General features: G+C 63.1%; 1 protein-coding gene across 1 annotated transcript; it reads left to right on the top strand.

Annotated features, from left to right (window-relative positions):
* The first annotated feature begins 4,683 nt into the window (after positions 1–4,683).
* Positions 4,684–16,566, top strand: TLE2 (TLE family member 2, transcriptional corepressor). The gene is made up of 19 exons (XM_080633914.1): positions 4,684–4,793; positions 5,092–5,214; positions 5,611–5,759; positions 6,337–6,400; positions 6,823–6,867; positions 9,582–9,644; positions 9,832–9,906; positions 10,606–10,801; positions 11,385–11,671; positions 11,873–12,028; positions 12,251–12,383; positions 12,465–12,640; positions 12,716–12,792; positions 13,453–13,702; positions 14,899–15,146; positions 15,263–15,410; positions 15,499–15,649; positions 15,841–15,917; positions 16,262–16,566. Exons 2-19 carry the CDS (start codon positions 5,191–5,193, stop codon positions 16,367–16,369), a joined length of 2,427 nt encoding a protein of 808 aa, XP_080490040.1. The 5' UTR covers positions 4,684–4,793; positions 5,092–5,190; the 3' UTR covers positions 16,370–16,566.
* The last annotated feature ends 1,625 nt before the right edge of the window (positions 16,567–18,191 follow it).

The following is an 18,191-nucleotide window of genomic DNA, read 5'->3' as shown; positions in this document are numbered from 1 at the left end:
GATGGGGCTGAAGGGAGTCTGACCCCTGTGCTAATGCGGGGCTCGCAGGGCTGCAGAGCCCCATTCCCATGGGAATGCTGGACCCACGGGAGCAGCATCCTCCTGGGTTCCTTGCCCACGGTGCCCATGCGCTGTTGCCTTCCAGAGGCTTGTCCTTTGCTCAGCTGAGCCTTGGAGAGGTGAGAAGAGCCGTGGCCAGTGCAGGATCTGGGCTCCATCCCGGCTGGTCCCATCCCTGCTCCCGGGAGCCTCCGGCATTCCCGGCTCCGCAGCCGCTGGCCTCAGCGAGGGGGAAGGGAAGGGAGGGGAGAAGCTCTTGGAAAAAGTGACGTTTTTGTGCCTGCAGCTCCCTTGGCTGCTCCGGCAGCGCAAGGACAGAGCCTTGGCATGGGATAGGGATAGGGATGGGGATGGTGGCAGCAGCAGGAGCGGAGCCGGGGGCCTTTCACTGGGAGCAATGGGGGGCATTGAGAGGCAGCACCAGGCTTGAGGGTGAGCTGGGGCTCCTCCATCAATCCCGGTGTCAGCCGCTATGGCACAGGGAATGCTGTAGGCTCCGTCCATCCCAGGCTCTGCAGGGTGCCAGGGAACACCGGGATCATCCCATCCTGAGGTCAGCTCTGCCTCCGGAGCCACTCACTGGTGCTGCTGGGTGTGGGTGACTCCAGCCTGGACAAGCCCTTTGCGGATGCTGCTTTGCTCCTGCAGATCCTTCCCTGCTCCTCCAGCGGGGGCTTTCCGTCATTCCCAGCCCTCCAGGCTCCTGGGTTAACATCTGATGGTGTCAAACAAAGCCGGGGGAATGCGGCCGGGATCGCAACCAAAGGTCTGGGAAGGAGCAGCGGCTCCTGGAATTGGGAGCAGGAGGCACAGCCGGGGCTCCCTTTTCCCCTCTATCCTGGGCTTTGGTGCTCAGCAGCTGCCCCAGATCCTGGCACGGTCCCACCGGCTCCTCTGTGCAGCCAGGAACGTGCCTGTTCCCTTCCCTTGAGATCTGATTTCACCCCTTGGATGCGGCTCTGGAAAAACCAGCCGGGCCACAATGCTGCAGTGTGCAGCTCCCAAGGGCAGGGCAGGCTGGAGCCGAGGGAGCGCGGCTGCTCCTTCCCGGATGGATGCAAGAGACCAGACCAAACTCAGGGCATGCCAAGCCCGGAGTAACCTGCCCTTGGTGGGACACAGTGCCCCATGTGAACTCGATGGATCCCTTCCATAGGGATCCCTGATTCTATGAGCCCGGGCTGCTCCTCTCACATTCCAGCCCTGGGCTGTGACTGAGGTGTCCAAAGTCCTTTGCAGCCTGTGCCGCAGGAGCCACGGCTCCCATCCTGCTTGTGCTGGGGCAGGTTTGGCCGCAGGGACCTGCTCTCCAGGAGCCGTCCTGTCCCCAGCGGCAGCAGCTCCATCCCAGGCGCCTCCTTCCCAAGCCGGGCTCCGGCTCCAGCCCAGCTCGGAGGGGCCCTGCGCTGCCTCCCCCAGCCGGTGCCTCCCGCCTTGTGCCACGCAGCATCCTCCTCCCCGCTCCCTGGCACCCGGGGCTCCCCCATGGGCCGTGTCCCGGTCCCCTGGCTCCAGCCTCGGCTCTCTCCCTGTTGCTGGCTTCGTGCCCCGGCCCCTCGCTTCCCGGTGCCCGCTTCCAGGGGCGGGCAGAGGCATTGCCAGGAAGGATGTTACTCATCCCCTAAACATCCCGTTCCCTGGCCCAAGGCCCCGGGACGAGGCTGCAGCGGAGCCGGGGCCGGGGCTGGGAAGTGCCCTCGAGGCCGGTGCCCGTGGTCCGGAGCGGGGAGGCGGCAGAGCGCGGCAGGAGCCCGGCGGAGCGCGCTCCGCTCCCGGCGCCCTCCCAGGCCTGGGTTCGGTGCTGCTCCAGCCCCACTGCTCCTCCTCCTCCTTCTCCTCCTCCTCTCCTCTTTCTCGTCCTTTTGCTCCTTCTGCTCCTCCTCCCTCTCCTTTTGCTTTCTCCTCCTTCTCTTTTTCCTTCTCCTGCTCCCCCCTTTCCTCCTCCTCCGATCCCATCAGTGCCGCCTCCCCCCCCCCTTTAATCCATGATTCCTATCAAACGCGGCGGGTGCAGCCGCCTCCTTTGATCTGGCTGCGGAAGGGAAGGAGGGGGCAGAGGAGGAATTAAGCAGTGAGGGCAGGAGGAAAGGAGAAGGGGAAACCCTCCTGTGGGAGGTGGTGCAGGAGATGCCTCTCTATCAGGCGAGATCTAGCCCAGGCCAATGTCCCAGTGAGAGTGGGGCCACATCCTGCTTTTGACTCTGGAGCTGGGATGGAGCTGGGGATGGGAAAGGAGCTGGGAATGGGGATGGAGCTGGGGAAGGAGCTGGGAATGGGGATGGAGCTGGGACTGGAGCTGGGAATGGGATGGAGCTGGGAATGGGGATGGAGCTGGGGCTGGGGAAGGAGCTGGGAATGGGGATGGAGCTGGGGATGGAGCTGGGAATGGGGATGGAGCTGGGAAAGGAGCTGGGAATGGGGATGGAGCTGGGGCTGGGGAAGGAGCTGGGAATGGGGCTGGAGCTGGAGCTGGAGCTGGGGCTGGGGCTTGGGCTGGGGCTGGGGCTGGGCCTGGGCCTGGTTGTGCTGCGGGACCAGCAGCTGCGGTGGCAGCGGCACCGGGAGCTCTCCCCGCCGCGCAGCCCCGGCCCTGCTCTGGCACAAGGCGCTGGAGCCGGGCCCGGAGGCGCAGCCAGAGGGGACGAGCGGCGCTTTGCTTCCCTGCGCTTGCCAGGAGCCGCCCGGAGCCGCGGCGCTGCCAGGGCCGGGGCCGTGCTCTCTGGAAGCGTTGGCTGTGGGATGCTGGATGCTCCCCCGGCCCTGGCTTTGGCTCCGGGCATTCCCGAGGCTCTTTCCTAGCACATTCCCACCAAACCCTCTCTGGGATCACTGTGACAAGGGGCTTTGGACAAGGGCCTGTAGGGACAGGCCAAGGGGAATGGCTTTAACCTGCCCGAGGGGAGACTGAGCTGAGCTCTTAGGCAGAAACGCTTCCCTGTGAGGGTGCTGAGGCGCTGGCACAGGCATGGGAATGGTGGTGCTGGATGGTGCCATCAGAGCCCCGTTTCCAGGACGGGATGGAGGAACTCAGGGATGGATGTGGAGCATCAGCTGCCTTTTAGTCTTTGATTTCCCTCTTTTTCCCTTACCATGACCTTGGCCAAATGATTTCTCCTCCCTTTGGGATTTATGGCCCTTTTCCAGAGTGGATCCGTTCTGGCCACCGAAATAGACCTTGTGCTCTTATTCCATTTGAATATGTAAGAAGGGCTGGAGATGGTTCTGTTGCTGCTCCCCCCAGCCCCAACCACCCTCCCTCCCCAGAGCTCAAACCTCTGGGTGGCTGATGCAGAGCATCACTGCACTGGGTGCAGTGAGGGCAGGGGCATTCTCAGCCTTTTCCAGCTCTGGAATTGGGGCTTTCCCACGTTTGTAAGGGGATTATCATGGTTCTGCTCTTCTCTCAGGGCCTGGAGGCGAGCTGTGGTCCCTGCGGATAGCTTCTTGGTCCCTGTATCCTGATGGTGATGGGGATACAGGGACCCAGCCCAGCCCCTTGGGGCTCATGGGGCTGCAATAATCAAACACCCAAATGGGATCGATCTCAGCCTTTCCCGTTGTTGCGTTTCCTCCCCATCACCCCGACGTGGTTCCTGCGTCTCTGCCTGTGTATTTGGGGATAATTCACTTCCTGATGGATTTTCCCCCTCCCGTTACGTGTCCAGAGCCCAGTTCCTGCTCTGGGCAACCTGTGGCTGCAGGAAGGTGGTGCCAGGGGTGCACGGAACACGAGGCTGTGGCCAGCACCGGTGTCTCTATGGGCAAGCACCACCAGAGCCAAGGGCTGCGTTCGTTCTGCCTCCTGCTTGCGGGAGAGGCTTTGCCCACCCTCGGTGTCTGAGGGTCCAGAGGGTGCTGGACCACGAGGACCACGGGGATGGAGCCACGAGCGGGACCTTTCCCTGCTCAAGCCTTGAAGGGGAGGAAGAGGAGGAGGAAAAGCCACAAATCCCATTGGGATCCCCAATTCCCGTTGGAATCCCCTTGGAAACCCCCGAAACGTGGGTTTGAGGATGGACACACAAGGGGGGGGGGGGGTGTCGGGGGTGACCGAACTGCGTTGGGGCTGGGGGATGCTGAGGCCTTTGCTGGTGGGAGATGGGGGGGTCCCTCATAGGGGGGGCCCTCATGGGGGGTCCCTTATGGGGGGGCCCTCATGGGGGGTCCCTTATGGGCTGGGAGGGGTCATTTCGGATTGGGGGGGGGATTTGGGGGCTCTGGGGGTCCCTCATTGGGGGGGGTCCCGGGCTCGGAGGAGGGGTCCGGGATGCAACCGGTAACGTGGGACCCCCCCCGTAACCCCGTGGTACCCCCAGGGACCCCCGGCCCCCGCCGGCCCCGCAGGGGTTAAATCCCCGGTCCCCTCCCGCGCCGCCTCCTCTTTGGCTGCTCGGCCTCCTTAGATTGACACTTTCGGCGGCGGCAGGGCCCGGCTGACCAATAAGGACGCATCTCCTCGCGACCCACGTGGGGGCGCGCCGCTCCCGCGGCGCTCCCATTGGCTGCCGGCGGGGCGATCGCCCGCACGGGCCAGGCCCCACGTGGAGCTGGCGCTGGCGCTCGTTCATTGATCGCGCTCCGCAGAGCGGCTGCCGCGGGAGGGGCGGGGCGGGGCGGGGGCTCGGCTCGGCTCGGCTCGGCTCGGTCCCGCTCGGCTCCGCTCGGCTCCGCTCGGCTCGGCCCGGCCCGCCCCGCCGCAGGGGTGCGCGCCTGGGTCCGGGTCCATCAGCGCGGTGAGTCCCGCCCCGTCCCGTCCCGGCTCATCCTATCCCGTCCCATCCCGGTTCCGTGCCCGCAGCCGGGCCGGGCCCTCCCTGCCCCGGGGCTGTCTCCGGCCGGGGTCTGGCCCCACTCGGAGCTGCGGGGCCCTCCCCGCAGTCGTACCTGCTGCGGGGCTATTGTCTGCGCCGTGCGGGAGGGCGCGGGCCTGGGGTGAGGGCGGGGGAGCCGCGGGGGTTCCGAAGGGGTGCACGGAACCGGAGCCCCCGGGACTGTGCCCTGCGGTGGTGATTCCCGGTGCCTCTCTCCCAGGGCCTGATCCGGAGGTGAGAAGCGTCCCCAGGCCCCATCCTGAGGCTGCGGTGGGGCCCGGAGCAGCCAAAGGGGTCCTGGGCCCGTCTGGTGCCGACGATGTTCCCGCAGAACCGGCCCCCGGTGAGCCCGCACCTCGGCCTCGTCCCCCCTGAGCCATGCGCTGCCCCGGGCAGGGTCTGAGCCCTCAACCCTGAGCCCCACACGGGACGGTTCAAACCGGCTTTGGGCCCCGAAAGTTGTGCCCCGCGTTCCGGTGCCTCACCCCAAAGTGATGCCGAGCTCTGGCGCTGCGGGGTCTGGGTCCCATGGAGCCGGGTGGCATCAGGGCGGGATGGCGTTGATTCCCCTCCCTGGCTCGGGAGCTCTCTGATGCCAAAGACGGAGCAGGGCTGCCCTGGGCAGTGACTCCTCCTGCTCCCCCATTGCTCCCGCCCTGGTTGCCCAAAGCCCCCTCTGGGACTCGGCAGCCTCTCAGGGCCACCAGCGGTGACCCGCGGGGTCCCCTCCTGTGCCCAGGCCCATCTCCAGGCACCCTCCTCTGCCTCGGGAGCCGCGGTGGCCGCCAGCGCCATCCCCAGCACCCCGCAGTCCCTCAAGCTGACTTACCCGGAGACCCTGGACCGCATCAAGGAGGAATTCCAGTTCCTGCAGAACCAATACCACAGGTGAGGGGCGGCCGGAGCTCGGGGGCTCTGGTGGTGCTGGGCCCATCAGCGGTGCTGGTGAGAGCCGGGCTCCCCACGGCGCTGGGCATCAGGGGACCAAGCACCACCATGGTCCCTTGAAGTGATGCTGTTTGAGGGAGAAACTCGGCCTCCTCCTGCCGAAAGCCCCGGGATGAGGGTGCTGGCTTCCAGGGCTCCATTCCCCCCGGGATCACCTCCCCTTCCCCGCGCCAGTGCCGGGCAGAGCAAGGTTTGAAACGCAGCTCGGCTTTGCAGCTCGCTCCATTTGGGAAGCAGATGCTGGGGAGGGGGTTAAAACTCCGTGCGGATTGCTTCCTGACGCCTGGATTCCCTTTGCTGTCCATCTCCTCTTTATCATCATCCCCTTCCCAATCCTCTTTCAGGTGGTTTTCTTGGCTTGTGCTGGGAGACGGGATTGAAGCTGGGAGCAGGAGGCTGAAGCACATGGGGCACTGGGGGGGCTCGTGCTCTGTCCAGCCTGGGATACCTTGTCTCGGGAAGGGGGGGTTCTTCCTCTCCCTCCTTCCCTCTTTCTTTCTTCTCTTTATTTTCACAGCTTGAAGTTAGAATGTGAGAAGCTGGCGACGGAGAAAACCGAAATCCAGCGCCATTATGTCATGGTCAGTGCGCTTCACCTAAGGGGAGGAGGGTGCCGGGGGTATCTCCTCTGAGCCATCAAAGGATACGCAGCCCCGGAATGCTTTGCCTTCCCTTTGCATTGGAGTTGTGTGGCCAGGCCTGGAGCTGCGGTTCCTGCGGCTGTTGTTGGGTGTTCTTCTTCCCCCAAAGCAAGCGGATGGCGGTGGTGGATCCATTCCCGTGCTGGTTGTTTCCTTTGCCATGGGCAATGAAGGGGAGGATCATGTCCATTCTGCAGCCATGTGCTGGAGGGACCTGAGCACCATGTTCTCTTTGTCGCCTGGCCGCAGCACAGCCATCCATGGCCAGGCTGAGCCTGTGTGCCAGCACTGGAGAGGGTTTTGTGGCTGTGATTCCCCTGGGCTCTCCATCCAATGCTGACACTGCCTTTCCCCTCTTGCAGTACTACGAGATGTCCTACGGCCTCAACATCGAGATGCACAAGCAGGTGAGGCTGGGTGGGATGGGAGCCATCGTCCTGGCTCTGTCATTCTGGCTTTATCATCCCTGTCCCCATCTTGCTCTCTGGGCCCTTCAGGGTCATCCCTTCCCATGGGAAGTTGCTCCCTGCTGTAACCCAGGGAAGGCTGGATCCCTCCTCCATGCTTCAGGAGCTCTACACCATGTCCTTGGCCTGTCTCCTTAGCTCTCTGCTTGCTGGGTCCAGGCTGCGTGGCCCCGGCTGGGTCTCCCCATGCACTTGTCGTGATGCAGGACTTGTGCTTGCGCAGCCCCTTGTGAGCAGCCACTTGGGGACCCCGGTGAGGGCTGCAGGGTGACGAGGAGCACCCTGAGGTGGGAAGGAGGAGGCTCGGGGCTGCGCATCCCCCTTTGCTGCCTCCCCATCCATCCCTCTTTCCTCCCTCCCTTCCTCCCGCTGCGCCGCTCTCCGGGTCACCAGCTGCTCTGAGACAGAAGGCTTCTTCTCATCTATTTTTAAAGAGGCTGCGGAGGAGCCGGGCGAGGCGCGCTGCAGCCGTGGCCTCCTTCCATCCCTCCCTTCCTTCCCTCCCATCCATCCTTCCCATCCCACCCTGTGCCCAACGCCAACTGTTGCGCGGGAGCACGGCACTGGGGTGCTGGTCCCTGTTCCCCCATCCCAGGCTGATGAGAGCAGCCATCAGCCAAGCTGGCTGGGGATGACGATAAAGGATGATGAGGATGATGATGATGAGGAGGAGGAGGTGTGAAGCTGCCCTTGTGAGGGGCAATGCTGAGGGTCGCCTCATCCCGGTGCCTGCACCCCGGAGGGTTCCCTGCTCCCCTCATCCTCCTGCCGGGATTGATTCTGCCATGGAATGGTGCGGGGTGTGTGCGGGCCCCACGTGCTGCCCTTTCACAAGGGCCCATAAGTCTGCTCCAGCAGCCAGCGGCCATTGTGGGAAAACCGGGAGCAGCCGGCGCGGGAGCCGCCGGTTCCCTCCATCACCGCGGTGGCAAGGTCGGGTCGCCCCTTTTCCTCCCTTTGCCCCACATCCAGCGCTGCCCATGGGCACGGGCAGGGGTCCTGAGCACCCTTGGTGAAGGCAAGGGGGTGCCGTGCTCCTCTCGCTGCATCCCTGCTTCTCCCCTTGCTCCAGGTGATGCAGCGCTTGCCCCGGGGAGCCCCGATGGTGTGGGGCTGGGGCTGGCTGCGGTGGGGCAGCCGCAGGCAGGGAGCGAGCGGGAGATGTTCGTGTTTTGGTGGTGGTGGCGGCTCTGGTTTTGGCACGGAGAAGGGGCTCGTAGCTCTTCATAAAACCACCTCCCCGATGCGCCCGGCCTTGGGCTCGCTCGCCCCGAGGCGGAGGGGAGGTGGCGGCGCTGGGGGGGGGGCCGCAAACAGCGCGATCGTTTTTCATGCTGAGAGCGTTAAAGTGCCAGTAAATTGCACATTAACGAGTGCGAGTGAATTGGAGGCAGCTCTCCCCAAGGAGCTGCTGCCCATCAGTGCATTAGGGAAGAGAATCCATCACTGCCGGCCCCGGGAGACAGCTAAATCCTTCCCAGAACTGCCGGCTGCCAAATCTCCTTTTCCCCCCCTCCCCTTTCCCTCCCCTTCCCTTTCTTTCTTTTCTCTCTGTTTTCCCTCCCTGGGAAGGGGAAGCGAGGGCGGGTGTGGGATTGTTGCTGCTCAGTGTGGGTCTGGGAAACGCAGGTCGGTGGCCGCTCTGGATGGGGGTACCGGGTGTCCCCGGGTCTGTGTCCCCATCCTGGCCATGCTCATGCGGCTCCTCCTGGCATCGGGGCCAGCCCGGCACGGGAGCCGTGCCCGAGGTCCTGGTGGGAAGATCCGGGGTCAGCTCCATCCTTGGCTGTTGGGTCTTTTAGCCTCTGGTCTCCTCCTGGGGCTGACAACAAGGTTCAGACTCGATCCACTCCTCTCATCCACGGCTGGCTCCATATCGCTTCCGTCCTGCCTACCGGGATGGGCAGGGATGATGCAGGGAGTGATGCCTGCGTTTGGGGAGAGCTGCGGGTCTCTGGCCGAGATGAAGAGCCCCAAGGGCACCCCGCAGCCCCAGAGATGTGCCTGTGGGGCCGGGGATGATGTAAAGCCTGTGCTGTCCCCTATACCGGGCTGTGGAGTGCCGTGGGAGCACGGCGCAGCATGGAACGCTGCCGCTCTCCCTCCCCTCTGCTCGCGGTGTGCTCCTGATTGCCGGTGGCACTCGAGTGCTGCAGGAATCAGCAGCTCTATGGAGAGCATCTCTCCAGGCTTCCTGCCGGCCGGGAGGGCAGCAATTACCGGGCCTGTCGGTGGGAGGGCGGAGGTGAGACCCGGGGGACTCGCCTGGGTCGGTGCCATGGGGCTCCATGGCCTTGGCAAGGAGGAAGCTGAAGCTCTCAGGGTGCGGAGGGAGGATGCTGGAGGGATGGCATCAGGAAGGGCAGCTTTCCTTGGCCCCCCAAGGCGTTTCTGCTCCTTGGCGCTGCGAATGAGCACCAGCGCCTAAGGTCATATTAGAGCGCTTTATTAACATGTAAAACACGGTGGCTGCTGAGGTGGGGATGGGACGGGGTGTCCTGCAGTGTGGGGCAGCTCTGCCCTCACCCTGATGGGTGCTGCATCTCTGGCTGCATCTCTGGCTGCATCTCTCACTGCATCTCTGGCTGCATCTCTGGCTGCATCTCTCACTGCATCTCTCACTGCATCTCTCACTGCGTCTCTTCTCCTGCCAGACGGAGATCGCGAAGCGGCTCAACGTGATCTGTGCCCAGCTCATCCCGTTCCTGTCTCAGGAGGTGGGTGACCCTCAGCCCCCACCTGGGCATGTGGAGAGCTCCACTGGGGCACAGGGAGCGTCCCTCCCCGGAGACTCGGGCCCTGCACATTGGGCTGGGCTGGGGGCCCTGGTTTTGCCTCATTCCATGAGGAATCCCTGCTGGGTGCCGCGGCATCACCCGGTGCCATGCTCTCCTCTCCCCCCAGCACCAGCAGCAGGTCGTGCAGGCCGTGGAGCGAGCGAAGCAGGTGACTATGACCGACCTGAACGCGGCGCTCGGGGTACGTCAATCCTCTGCCCACCCCATCCCGCTGGCACCGGTGCTTCCCGGTGTTCCCCCATAGGGACACACATCCCGGCACCCCTCGTGCTGCCCCCTTCTGTGGCTCTGGCAGGGGAGGATGGGGACAAGGTCATAGAATCATGGGATGGGTTGGGTTGAAGGGACCTCAAAGCTCCTCCAGCTCCAACCCCTGCCACGGGCAGGGACCCCTTCCACTGGAGCAGCTTGCTCCAAGCCCCTGTGTCCAACCTGGCCTTGAGCACTGCCAGGGATGGGGCAGCCACAGCTTCTCTGGGCACCCTGGGCCAGCGCCTCAGCACCCTCACAGGGAAGAGCTTCTGCCTAAGAGCTCAGCTCAGTTTCCCCTCTGGCAGGTTCAAGCCATTCCCCTTGGCCTGTCCTGAGATGCTGCTGCACTGGTGTCAGAGCAGGGTACTTGGGTCACACATGGTGTGTGTCACTGTGGCCTGGGTTGAGGGGGTGTCACCACCATCCCTATACCTCTGTTATCCCTTCCAAAACACAGTGCATGGGTATGGGTAGCATCCCCTGTCCATATGGATACAGATAGGGTCCCCCATGCATCCCGGTAGCTCCTGTCGCAGCTGGGAGGTAGCAGCAGGAAGGATGCTGAGAGGCCAACCTCCATCCTGACGTGTTCCTTCGGCTCTGCTCTCTCCCTCCCTTTCCTCTCCAGCACCAGCTCCAGACCCAGCACCTCTCACACCACGCTCCCCCCATCCCTCTGACCCCCCATCCCTCGGGGATGCAGCCCACCGGCCTCGCCGGCATCAGCACCGCCTCGGGGCTGCTGGCGCTCTCGGGGGCACTGGGGGCCCAGGCCCAGCTCCTGGCCAAAGATGACCGAGGAGCCCATGACACCGAGCCCAGGGGTGAGTTTGGGGGGGCTGAGGCCTTTGGGGGGGTCGGGTCTGGTGTGACCCTTCTGGGAATGGGTAGTGCTGGGCCTGTCCACCAGGGCTTGTCCATGCCATGGGGCTCTTGAATGGGCTGGTGAAGTCAGGGGCTTGATGGCCATGAGGGGTTTGGGGTGAATGTGCCTCCTGGGGGGGGTCATCCATGCTTGGGGCCCATGAGCACCCCAGGAGGAGCTTTCTGGGGGGCTCTTGGCAGTGGCGCAGTTTGTCCCTCCTTCCTTCCTCCCTCCTCTTCATCCTCCTGCTGTGCCACGGCGACAGAGCGAGACCCCGGCCCCGTAAGTGCCTTTTCCTTCTCTTGCACCATCCTCCTCCATCCGGGATGCTGGGCGCCGGTGGCCATGGGGGGACGGGTCCTGCTCCCCATCCAAGTCCCTGCTGCCAGGGACCCCTTCCCCGTGTCACACAGGCAAACCACGCTGTGTCCCCTCCTTGCTCCATTGACAGCAGCGAAGCCCAAGCTGGGGGCATGGCTGGGGGCTCTGCAGGCCCTGGGAGCCAGCTCGTGGCCCCTAACCCTGTGTTCCCCCCATCCCAGAGCTCCCTGGCGCTGCCCAACGGGGAGCGGGCACGAACCATCTCCGAGTACCTGAGCAGCAGCAAGAAGAGGAAAGTGGAGGAGAAGGATTTCGGGACGGACTACGTGAGCCCGGGGCTGAGGGGAATGGGGTGTCCTTGTCCCCATGGATGTGTGCGGAGCTGCCCGTGCTCCTGGCACATCCCAGCCGGGAGCTGGGGCGGCCTCGGTCCCTTTGGCTCCAATCGGCCCCTGTGTTGCAGGGCAGCGATGCAGACAAAAGTGAAGACAACTTGGTGGTGGATGAGGTCAGTGCTGGGATGGGGCTGGTGATGGGATGCGCTGCCTGGCCCTCTCCCCAGGCTGCGGGCTAATGGGCTCTTAAAGGTGGAGGTGGGCAGCATTGGGCCCCCCACTCATGCTGATGGCAGTGATGAGCCCCAGGCTCCCTCTCGCCTGGGGGTATCCCTGCGCTCCTGCCTGCCCTGCTGACCCCCCTTTCCCTACAGGACCCCTCTTCCCCGCACAGCGTCCACTCCTACTCCTCCCGGGAGAACGGGGTGGAGAAGGTCCCTGTGGGGAGGAAAGAGGCTGCGCCGCTCAGCCCCACTTCCATGGCCTCCTCCAGCAGCGCATCCCCATCCCGGAGCAAGGATGGGCCCACGGTACGTGTTCACTTGAGGGCTGTCCTCGGGATCCCACTGCTTGGGCTCAGCTGCACAGGGCTCCACCTCCAAACCCATGGGGTGAAGGCAGTGCTGGGGCTCCTGCTCCGTTACATCCCGCGTCCCATCGCGCAGACCCTGTTGGAACAGGGGTGGGGGGACCCACGGAGACCCCCATCAGGGCTGTAGTGTGGTCATCACATCTTCCCCCTCTGTTCACAGGGGGAGAAGGCAGGGACACCCAGCCTCAAGTCCAGCACCCCCACATCCCAGGGGGATGCCACAGCCCCGGGCTCCAGTGGTACCCAGCAGTTTCGCCCCACAACCACTGCCAAGACCCCTGTGGACCCATTGGGTGAGCTTGGCCGTGCCGGGGACCCGGGTGGGTGGCTCCAAGCTCCAGCCTCTTCCCTTCATCCTGCATCTCCCCCCACAGCCCTGAGCCTGAGGAACCCTCTGGGGGTGCAGAGCCCCTACTCGGCCGCCTTCGGCATGGCCCATGCAGCCGTTAACGGGGACATGGCCGGGACCGGACCCTACGCCAGCCTCCACCTCATGTCCCCACAGCTCAATGGGGCCGCGGCCACCGGCAGCTACGGGCGCTCGCCCCTGGTGCGTGAGCCCCTTCACCATGGGGCTGGGGGGGCCGTGGGGTGTGAGCCGCTCTCACCCACTTGTCCCCTCCAGGTGGGATACGATCCCCATCCCCACATGCGCGTCCCAGGGCTGGCGGCTGGAATGCAAGTGGGGACATCAGGGAAACCGTGAGTGGGGCTGGGGTTGTGGCATGGGATGGGGTGTCCAGGGCTGGCAAGGAGCATGGGATGGGTTGGGCTGAAGGGACCTTAAAGCTCCTCCAGCTCCAACCCCTGCCACGGGCAGGGACCCCTTCCACTGGAGCAGCTTGCTCCAAGCCCCTGTGTCCAACCTGGCCTTGAACACTGCCAGGGATGGGGCAGCCACAGCTTCTCTGGGCACCCTGGGCCAGCGCCTCAGCACCCTCACAGGGAAGAGCTTCTGCCTAAGAGCTCAGCTCAGTCTCCCCTCTGGCAGGTTCAAGCCATTCCCCTTGGCCTGTCCCTACAGGCCCTTGTCCAAAGCCCCTCTCCAGGTTTCCTGCAGCCCCTTTAGGCACTGGAGCTGCTCTCAGGTCTCCCCTTCAGGAGCCTTCTCTTGTCCAGGCTGCCCCAGCCCAGCTCTCCCAGCCTGGCTCCAGAGCAGAGCTGCTCCAGCCCTCGCAGCATCTCCATGGATGGGGAGCTCAACTCCCATTGGAGCTGTTCCAGAGCAGGAACCTCCTGCCCTGTTCCCAACCAGGCTGCTCCCGGCTGCCCCCTCCAAACCACGCTGCCCGTGCCCGATGTGGCCCCGGCTGCTCCATGCCTGCTCCTGGGCTGGTTCTCACCAACCCTCTCCCTTTCCAGCGCCTACTCCTTCCACGTCAGCGCCGATGGGCAGATGCAGCCGGTGCCGTTCCCCCCGGATGCCCTGCTCGGCTCCGGCATCCCCCGACACGCGCGGCAGCTCCATACGCTGAGCCACGGGGAAGTGGTTTGTGCCGTCACCATCAGCAACTCCACCAGGCACGTCTACACCGGCGGCAAGGGCTGCGTGAAGGTGTGGGACGTGGGGCAGCCGGGCACCAAGACGGCCGTGGCTCAGCTCGACTGCTTGGTAAGGCTGTGCCACCGTGGCTCGGTTCCCTGCATTGAGGATGGGGACCCTGGGACGGGGTTGGAGCATCTCAAAGTGATGCTGTGGCCCTGTTTCCAACCGGGGTGGTTGTGGATGCTGGGCAGGGCTGATGGCTCCGTGCTGCCGGTGCTGCGCTGCCCCTTCGGTTCCGAGCATCCCAAGCTCTTGGGGGGGCTTTTCCATTGCGCTGCTTCATCTCTCAGTGTCAGCCCTCCCTGTAGATAGTTCCTACAGGCTGGACTCACCTGGGCTGGGGCATCACTTGGGTTCAGCTCTGTTCTGCCTCTGCCTGTGTGGGTCTGGCTGGAGGGAGAGCTCGGATTCCGTGTGGGAATAAACCATAGGATGGTTTAGGTTGGAAAAAGACCTTTGAGCTCATCGAGTGCAAGCACTGAGCCAGCACAGTGGGCACAGGGGTAAACCATGTCCCTAAATGCCACCCACCCCTAAACCATGGCCCCAATCCCTTCAGGGATGGTGACTCCACCACTGCCCTGCACAGCCTCTCCCAGTGCTTCCCAACCCTTTGGCTGAGGAAATTTGTCCTAAGATCCCATTTAAACCTCCCCTGATGCCACCCGAGGCTGTTTCCTCTTGTTCTAGGAGGGTTCTTCAGGTGTGGGCCCTCGGCCACTGTTGCCCTGGCCCTTGAGGTCCCCTCAGTTGCTGTCACAAGAGCTCCCAGCAGCTTCCTGAGGCTTCCTGAGGCTGGGAATGCCGCTGCCAATCCCGGCACAGCCATCACCAGGGAGTCTTTTTAACCTGGGTTCTTTGAGGTTTGTTTGCAATGGAATTGGGAATCCCTGTGCCCTCTGTGAAGGGCCTGAACCCAAACCCTCCCCTCCACTTGCTGGCCTTGGGCAGCCTGACAAGTGTTATTCCTGGATGGCGCTGACCTTGAAGATCCCGATGCATAAACAAGGAAATGACTGAGTCATGATCGTTTCCAGCTGCATCCGAAGACCAGGAACGGGGGAAAATGATGGTTTAGTGCTCAGAGCCATTGGAGCTGCAGCAGCCGCATCTCTCGGGGATGCTGCGAGTGATGGTCCCTAAGGACATAGAATGATTGGGGTTGGAAAGGACCTCAAGATCACCCGGTTCTGACATCTGGGATGGGCGCAGAAGGGCTGGAAGGGAACGGGGATAACGGGATCCTGCCTCTTGCACCCCAGAACCGCGACAACTACATCCGCTCCTGCAAGCTGCTGCCCGACGGCCGCAGCCTGATCGTGGGGGGGGAAGCCAGCACCCTCTCCATCTGGGACCTGGCGGCCCCTACGCCCCGCATCAAGGCCGAGCTCACCTCCTCTGCCCCTGCTTGCTACGCCCTGGCCATCAGCCCCGACGCCAAGGTCTGCTTCTCCTGCTGCAGCGACGGCAACATCGTGGTGTGGGACCTGCAGAACCAGACCCTGGTCAGGTGAGTGCAGTGCTGGGGGGGGGCGCACAGGGGCTGGGGGGGCACAGGGCACGCACAAGGCACTGTTGGCAGCCGTGTCCTTGCCCGTTCCCCATTCCCCCCCCCGTCTTTCCCAGGCAGTTTCAAGGCCACACGGATGGAGCCAGCTGCATCGACATCTCCAATGACGGCACCAAGCTGTGGACGGGGGGGCTGGATAACACGGTGCGGTGCTGGGACCTGCGCGAGGGGCGGCAGCTCCAGCAGCACGACTTCAGCTCCCAGGTAAGGAACGGGGCTGAACCGGGAGCCCCATGAGGACGACCGGGACCTTTCTGATCCTGCTTTTCCCCCCTGACCCCTTCCTCCCCAGATCTTCTCCTTGGGCTATTGCCCAACAGGGGAGTGGTTGGCGGTGGGGATGGAGAGCAGCAACGTGGAGATCCTGCACGTCACCAAACCGGACAAGTACCAACTGCACCTGCACGAGAGCTGCGTCCTCTCCCTCAAATTCGCCTCCTGCGGTAGGCACGGATCCCCCAGGGCTGGATTCGGGACCTTGGGATGGGTCTCCTCTCCTGGATGCATCTTACTGGGGGCAAGCGCTGGCTCCGTGTGTGGATGCCGGTACTGCTGGGAGAAGGGGTGATCTGGAGCAACCCCTATGGCAGTGATGCCAGGATGATCCTCTTGATCCCTTCTGTCCCTCCCATAGGGAAGTGGTTTGTGAGCACGGGGAAGGACAATCTGCTCAACGCCTGGAGGACACCCTATGGAGCCAGCATCTTCCAGGTACAGGAAGGTTGCCCAGTGCATCCCAGCTCTAAATGTACATAGTGATATAGAGAGAGCTATAGGGAAGTATATAACAATGTATTAGCAGTCAGAGAATCATGGAATGGGTTGGGTTGAAGGGACCTTAAAGCTCCTCCAGCTCCAACCCCTGCCACGGGCAGGGACCCCTTCCACTAGAGCAGCTCCAAGCCCCATCCAACCTGGCCTTGAACACTGCCAGGGATGGGGCACCCTGTGCCATTGCCCCACCAACCAAAGTGGTCCCTGCATGGTCCCCAGGATGGGGGCAGGTCCTTGCTCTGTGTTTCCTCTTCTCCCTCCTCCCTTCTCCCCTCTCTCAGTCCAAGGAAACCTCGTCCGTCCTCAGCTGCGACGTCTCCACCGATGACCAGTTCATCGTCACCGGCTCTGGGGACAAGAAGGCCACAGTCTACGAGGTCATCTATTGACAGCAGGAGGTGCCAGGCAGACACACGGACACCCCATGGATGAACAGACAGATGGGGGGGGCTCTGCCCCCCCTGCTCCTGCCTTCCCAAAGCAGATCCGGGCCAACCGAGGCAGAGGAACGTGGCCAGGGCTGGAGGTGGCCCCGGGCTGGTGTCACACAGGGCTGGGTGATGGCAATGGGGACTTGCTCCTTGGTTTGGGCTCTGGTTGTTGGACGGGGGGAGCTGGGGGGGGGGGGGTGTTTAAGGACTTTTTGGGTTTATTTGGGGATTTTTTTAGTTTATTTTTTCACTTTTTGGGGGTTATTTTGGTTGGGGGGGGCGCGGGGGCCATGGGCTCCATCCTCAGCACCCTTGGGTGGGCCTCCGGGGCTGTATTTAATAATAAAAAGCAAGCAAAAGCCGAGCTCTGCCTGGTCCTGAGCAGCTCCCTCGGTGCTGCATGGCCATGGGATGGAGCCGGGAGGGGATGGAGCCAGGCCTGGGAGGGCTCTGCCATGGCAGGAAAAGCTGCTCCATCACTGCTGCTCCTGGACTCCCAACTCCACTTCCCAGCCCATTGCCCCATGGGGCAACACTGGTTGGGGACCCCCGTTCCATGATGGGGTGTGATGGGAGCTTCTGTTCCCCCCACCACAAGGGCTCCTGCACTCCAGTTCCATGGGCTTCAAGGGCAGGGATGCACAGCTCTGAGATGGCAGGGATGTATTGCTCCAGGATGGCAAGGATCCATTGCTCTGGGATGGCAGGGATGCATTGCTCCGGGATGGCAGGGATGCTCCATTCTGGGATGGCAGGGAAGCATTGTGCCGGGATGGCAGGGAAGCACTGTGCCGGGATGGCAGGGATGCATTGTGCCGGGATGGCAGGGATGCATTGCACCGGGATGGCAGGGATGCATTGCTCCGGGATGGCAGGGATGCTCCATTCTGGGATGGCAGGGAAGCATTGTGCCGGGATGGCAGGGATGCATTGTGCCGGGATGGCAGGGATGCATTGCACCGGGATGGCAGGGATGCATTGCTCCTGGATGATGTTTCAATCTGAGCTTTGGGCTGGTGCTTAGACAGGAGAAAAGGAATAAAAGAAAGAAATAAAGGGAAATCAATTCTCTGAGCATCCCCAGGGAATTCTGAAGGCAGCTGCATGGAAAATACCTGCAGAGCCCGGCTGCTGCCTGGCGGATGATTCACATCCCACTGAAGGCATGGAGCTGGGTACCAAACACCCAGTGCAGGCATCTCCTCACCCTCCTTTGGGCTGGATGGACCACAAAGGAATCCAGGGCCTCATTCCCAGCCCCGCTGCCTACCCCTGGTCCCTACCAGCCTCTGGTCCTTCTGCTTGACGGGCATCATGCTCTGATTGGAGGGGATGGATACAGGATTCCCAGGCATCTCCCAGCTGTTGGGTTCCAAAGGGGGGCCTGGGGGAAGAAGAGGTCTCTGGGGAGCTGGAAGCCCTTTCCCTCTGCACAAGGGCAGGAATTCCAGCTCCAGCACAGGCAGGGAGCTGAGGAAGGGCCTCTTGGCAGCCTCTCACCAGCATTCCAGAGGCACGGCCACCCACCAGGAATCACACACTCAATTAGGGCTGGGACTTTTATCACCATCATTACACCAAGGAGCAGTTTTAGAAGGGCTGTTATGCACAAATCCTGATGTTCCTTCCAGCACTTGGATTTCTTTGGGAAGTGGCAAAGGACAAAAGGAATCAAATCCCAATCACATGCGGTGATTCCAGGGGAGGAAAAGAGATGTCCCCAAGACCAAGAATAGCTGCGGCTGGGATCTGCTGTGGTGGTCAGGGATGGTTGTACTGG

This window comes from Psittacula echo (genome assembly GCF_963264785.1).
Source record: "Psittacula echo genome assembly, chromosome: 24".
Lineage (NCBI taxonomy): Eukaryota > Metazoa > Chordata > Aves > Psittaciformes > Psittacidae > Psittacula > Psittacula echo.
This window is presented reverse-complemented; position numbering and strand designations above follow the sequence as displayed.

Coding starts and splice junctions, on each gene's coding strand:
- TLE2 (XM_080633914.1), top strand. CDS start 5,191: ATGTTCCCGCAGAACCGGCCCCCG. Junction 6,868..9,581: donor ACATCGAGATGCACAAGCAG/GTGAGGCTGGGT, acceptor TTCTCCTGCCAG/ACGGAGATCGCGAAGCGGCT. Junction 9,645..9,831: donor TCCCGTTCCTGTCTCAGGAG/GTGGGTGACCCT, acceptor CTCTCCCCCCAG/CACCAGCAGCAGGTCGTGCA.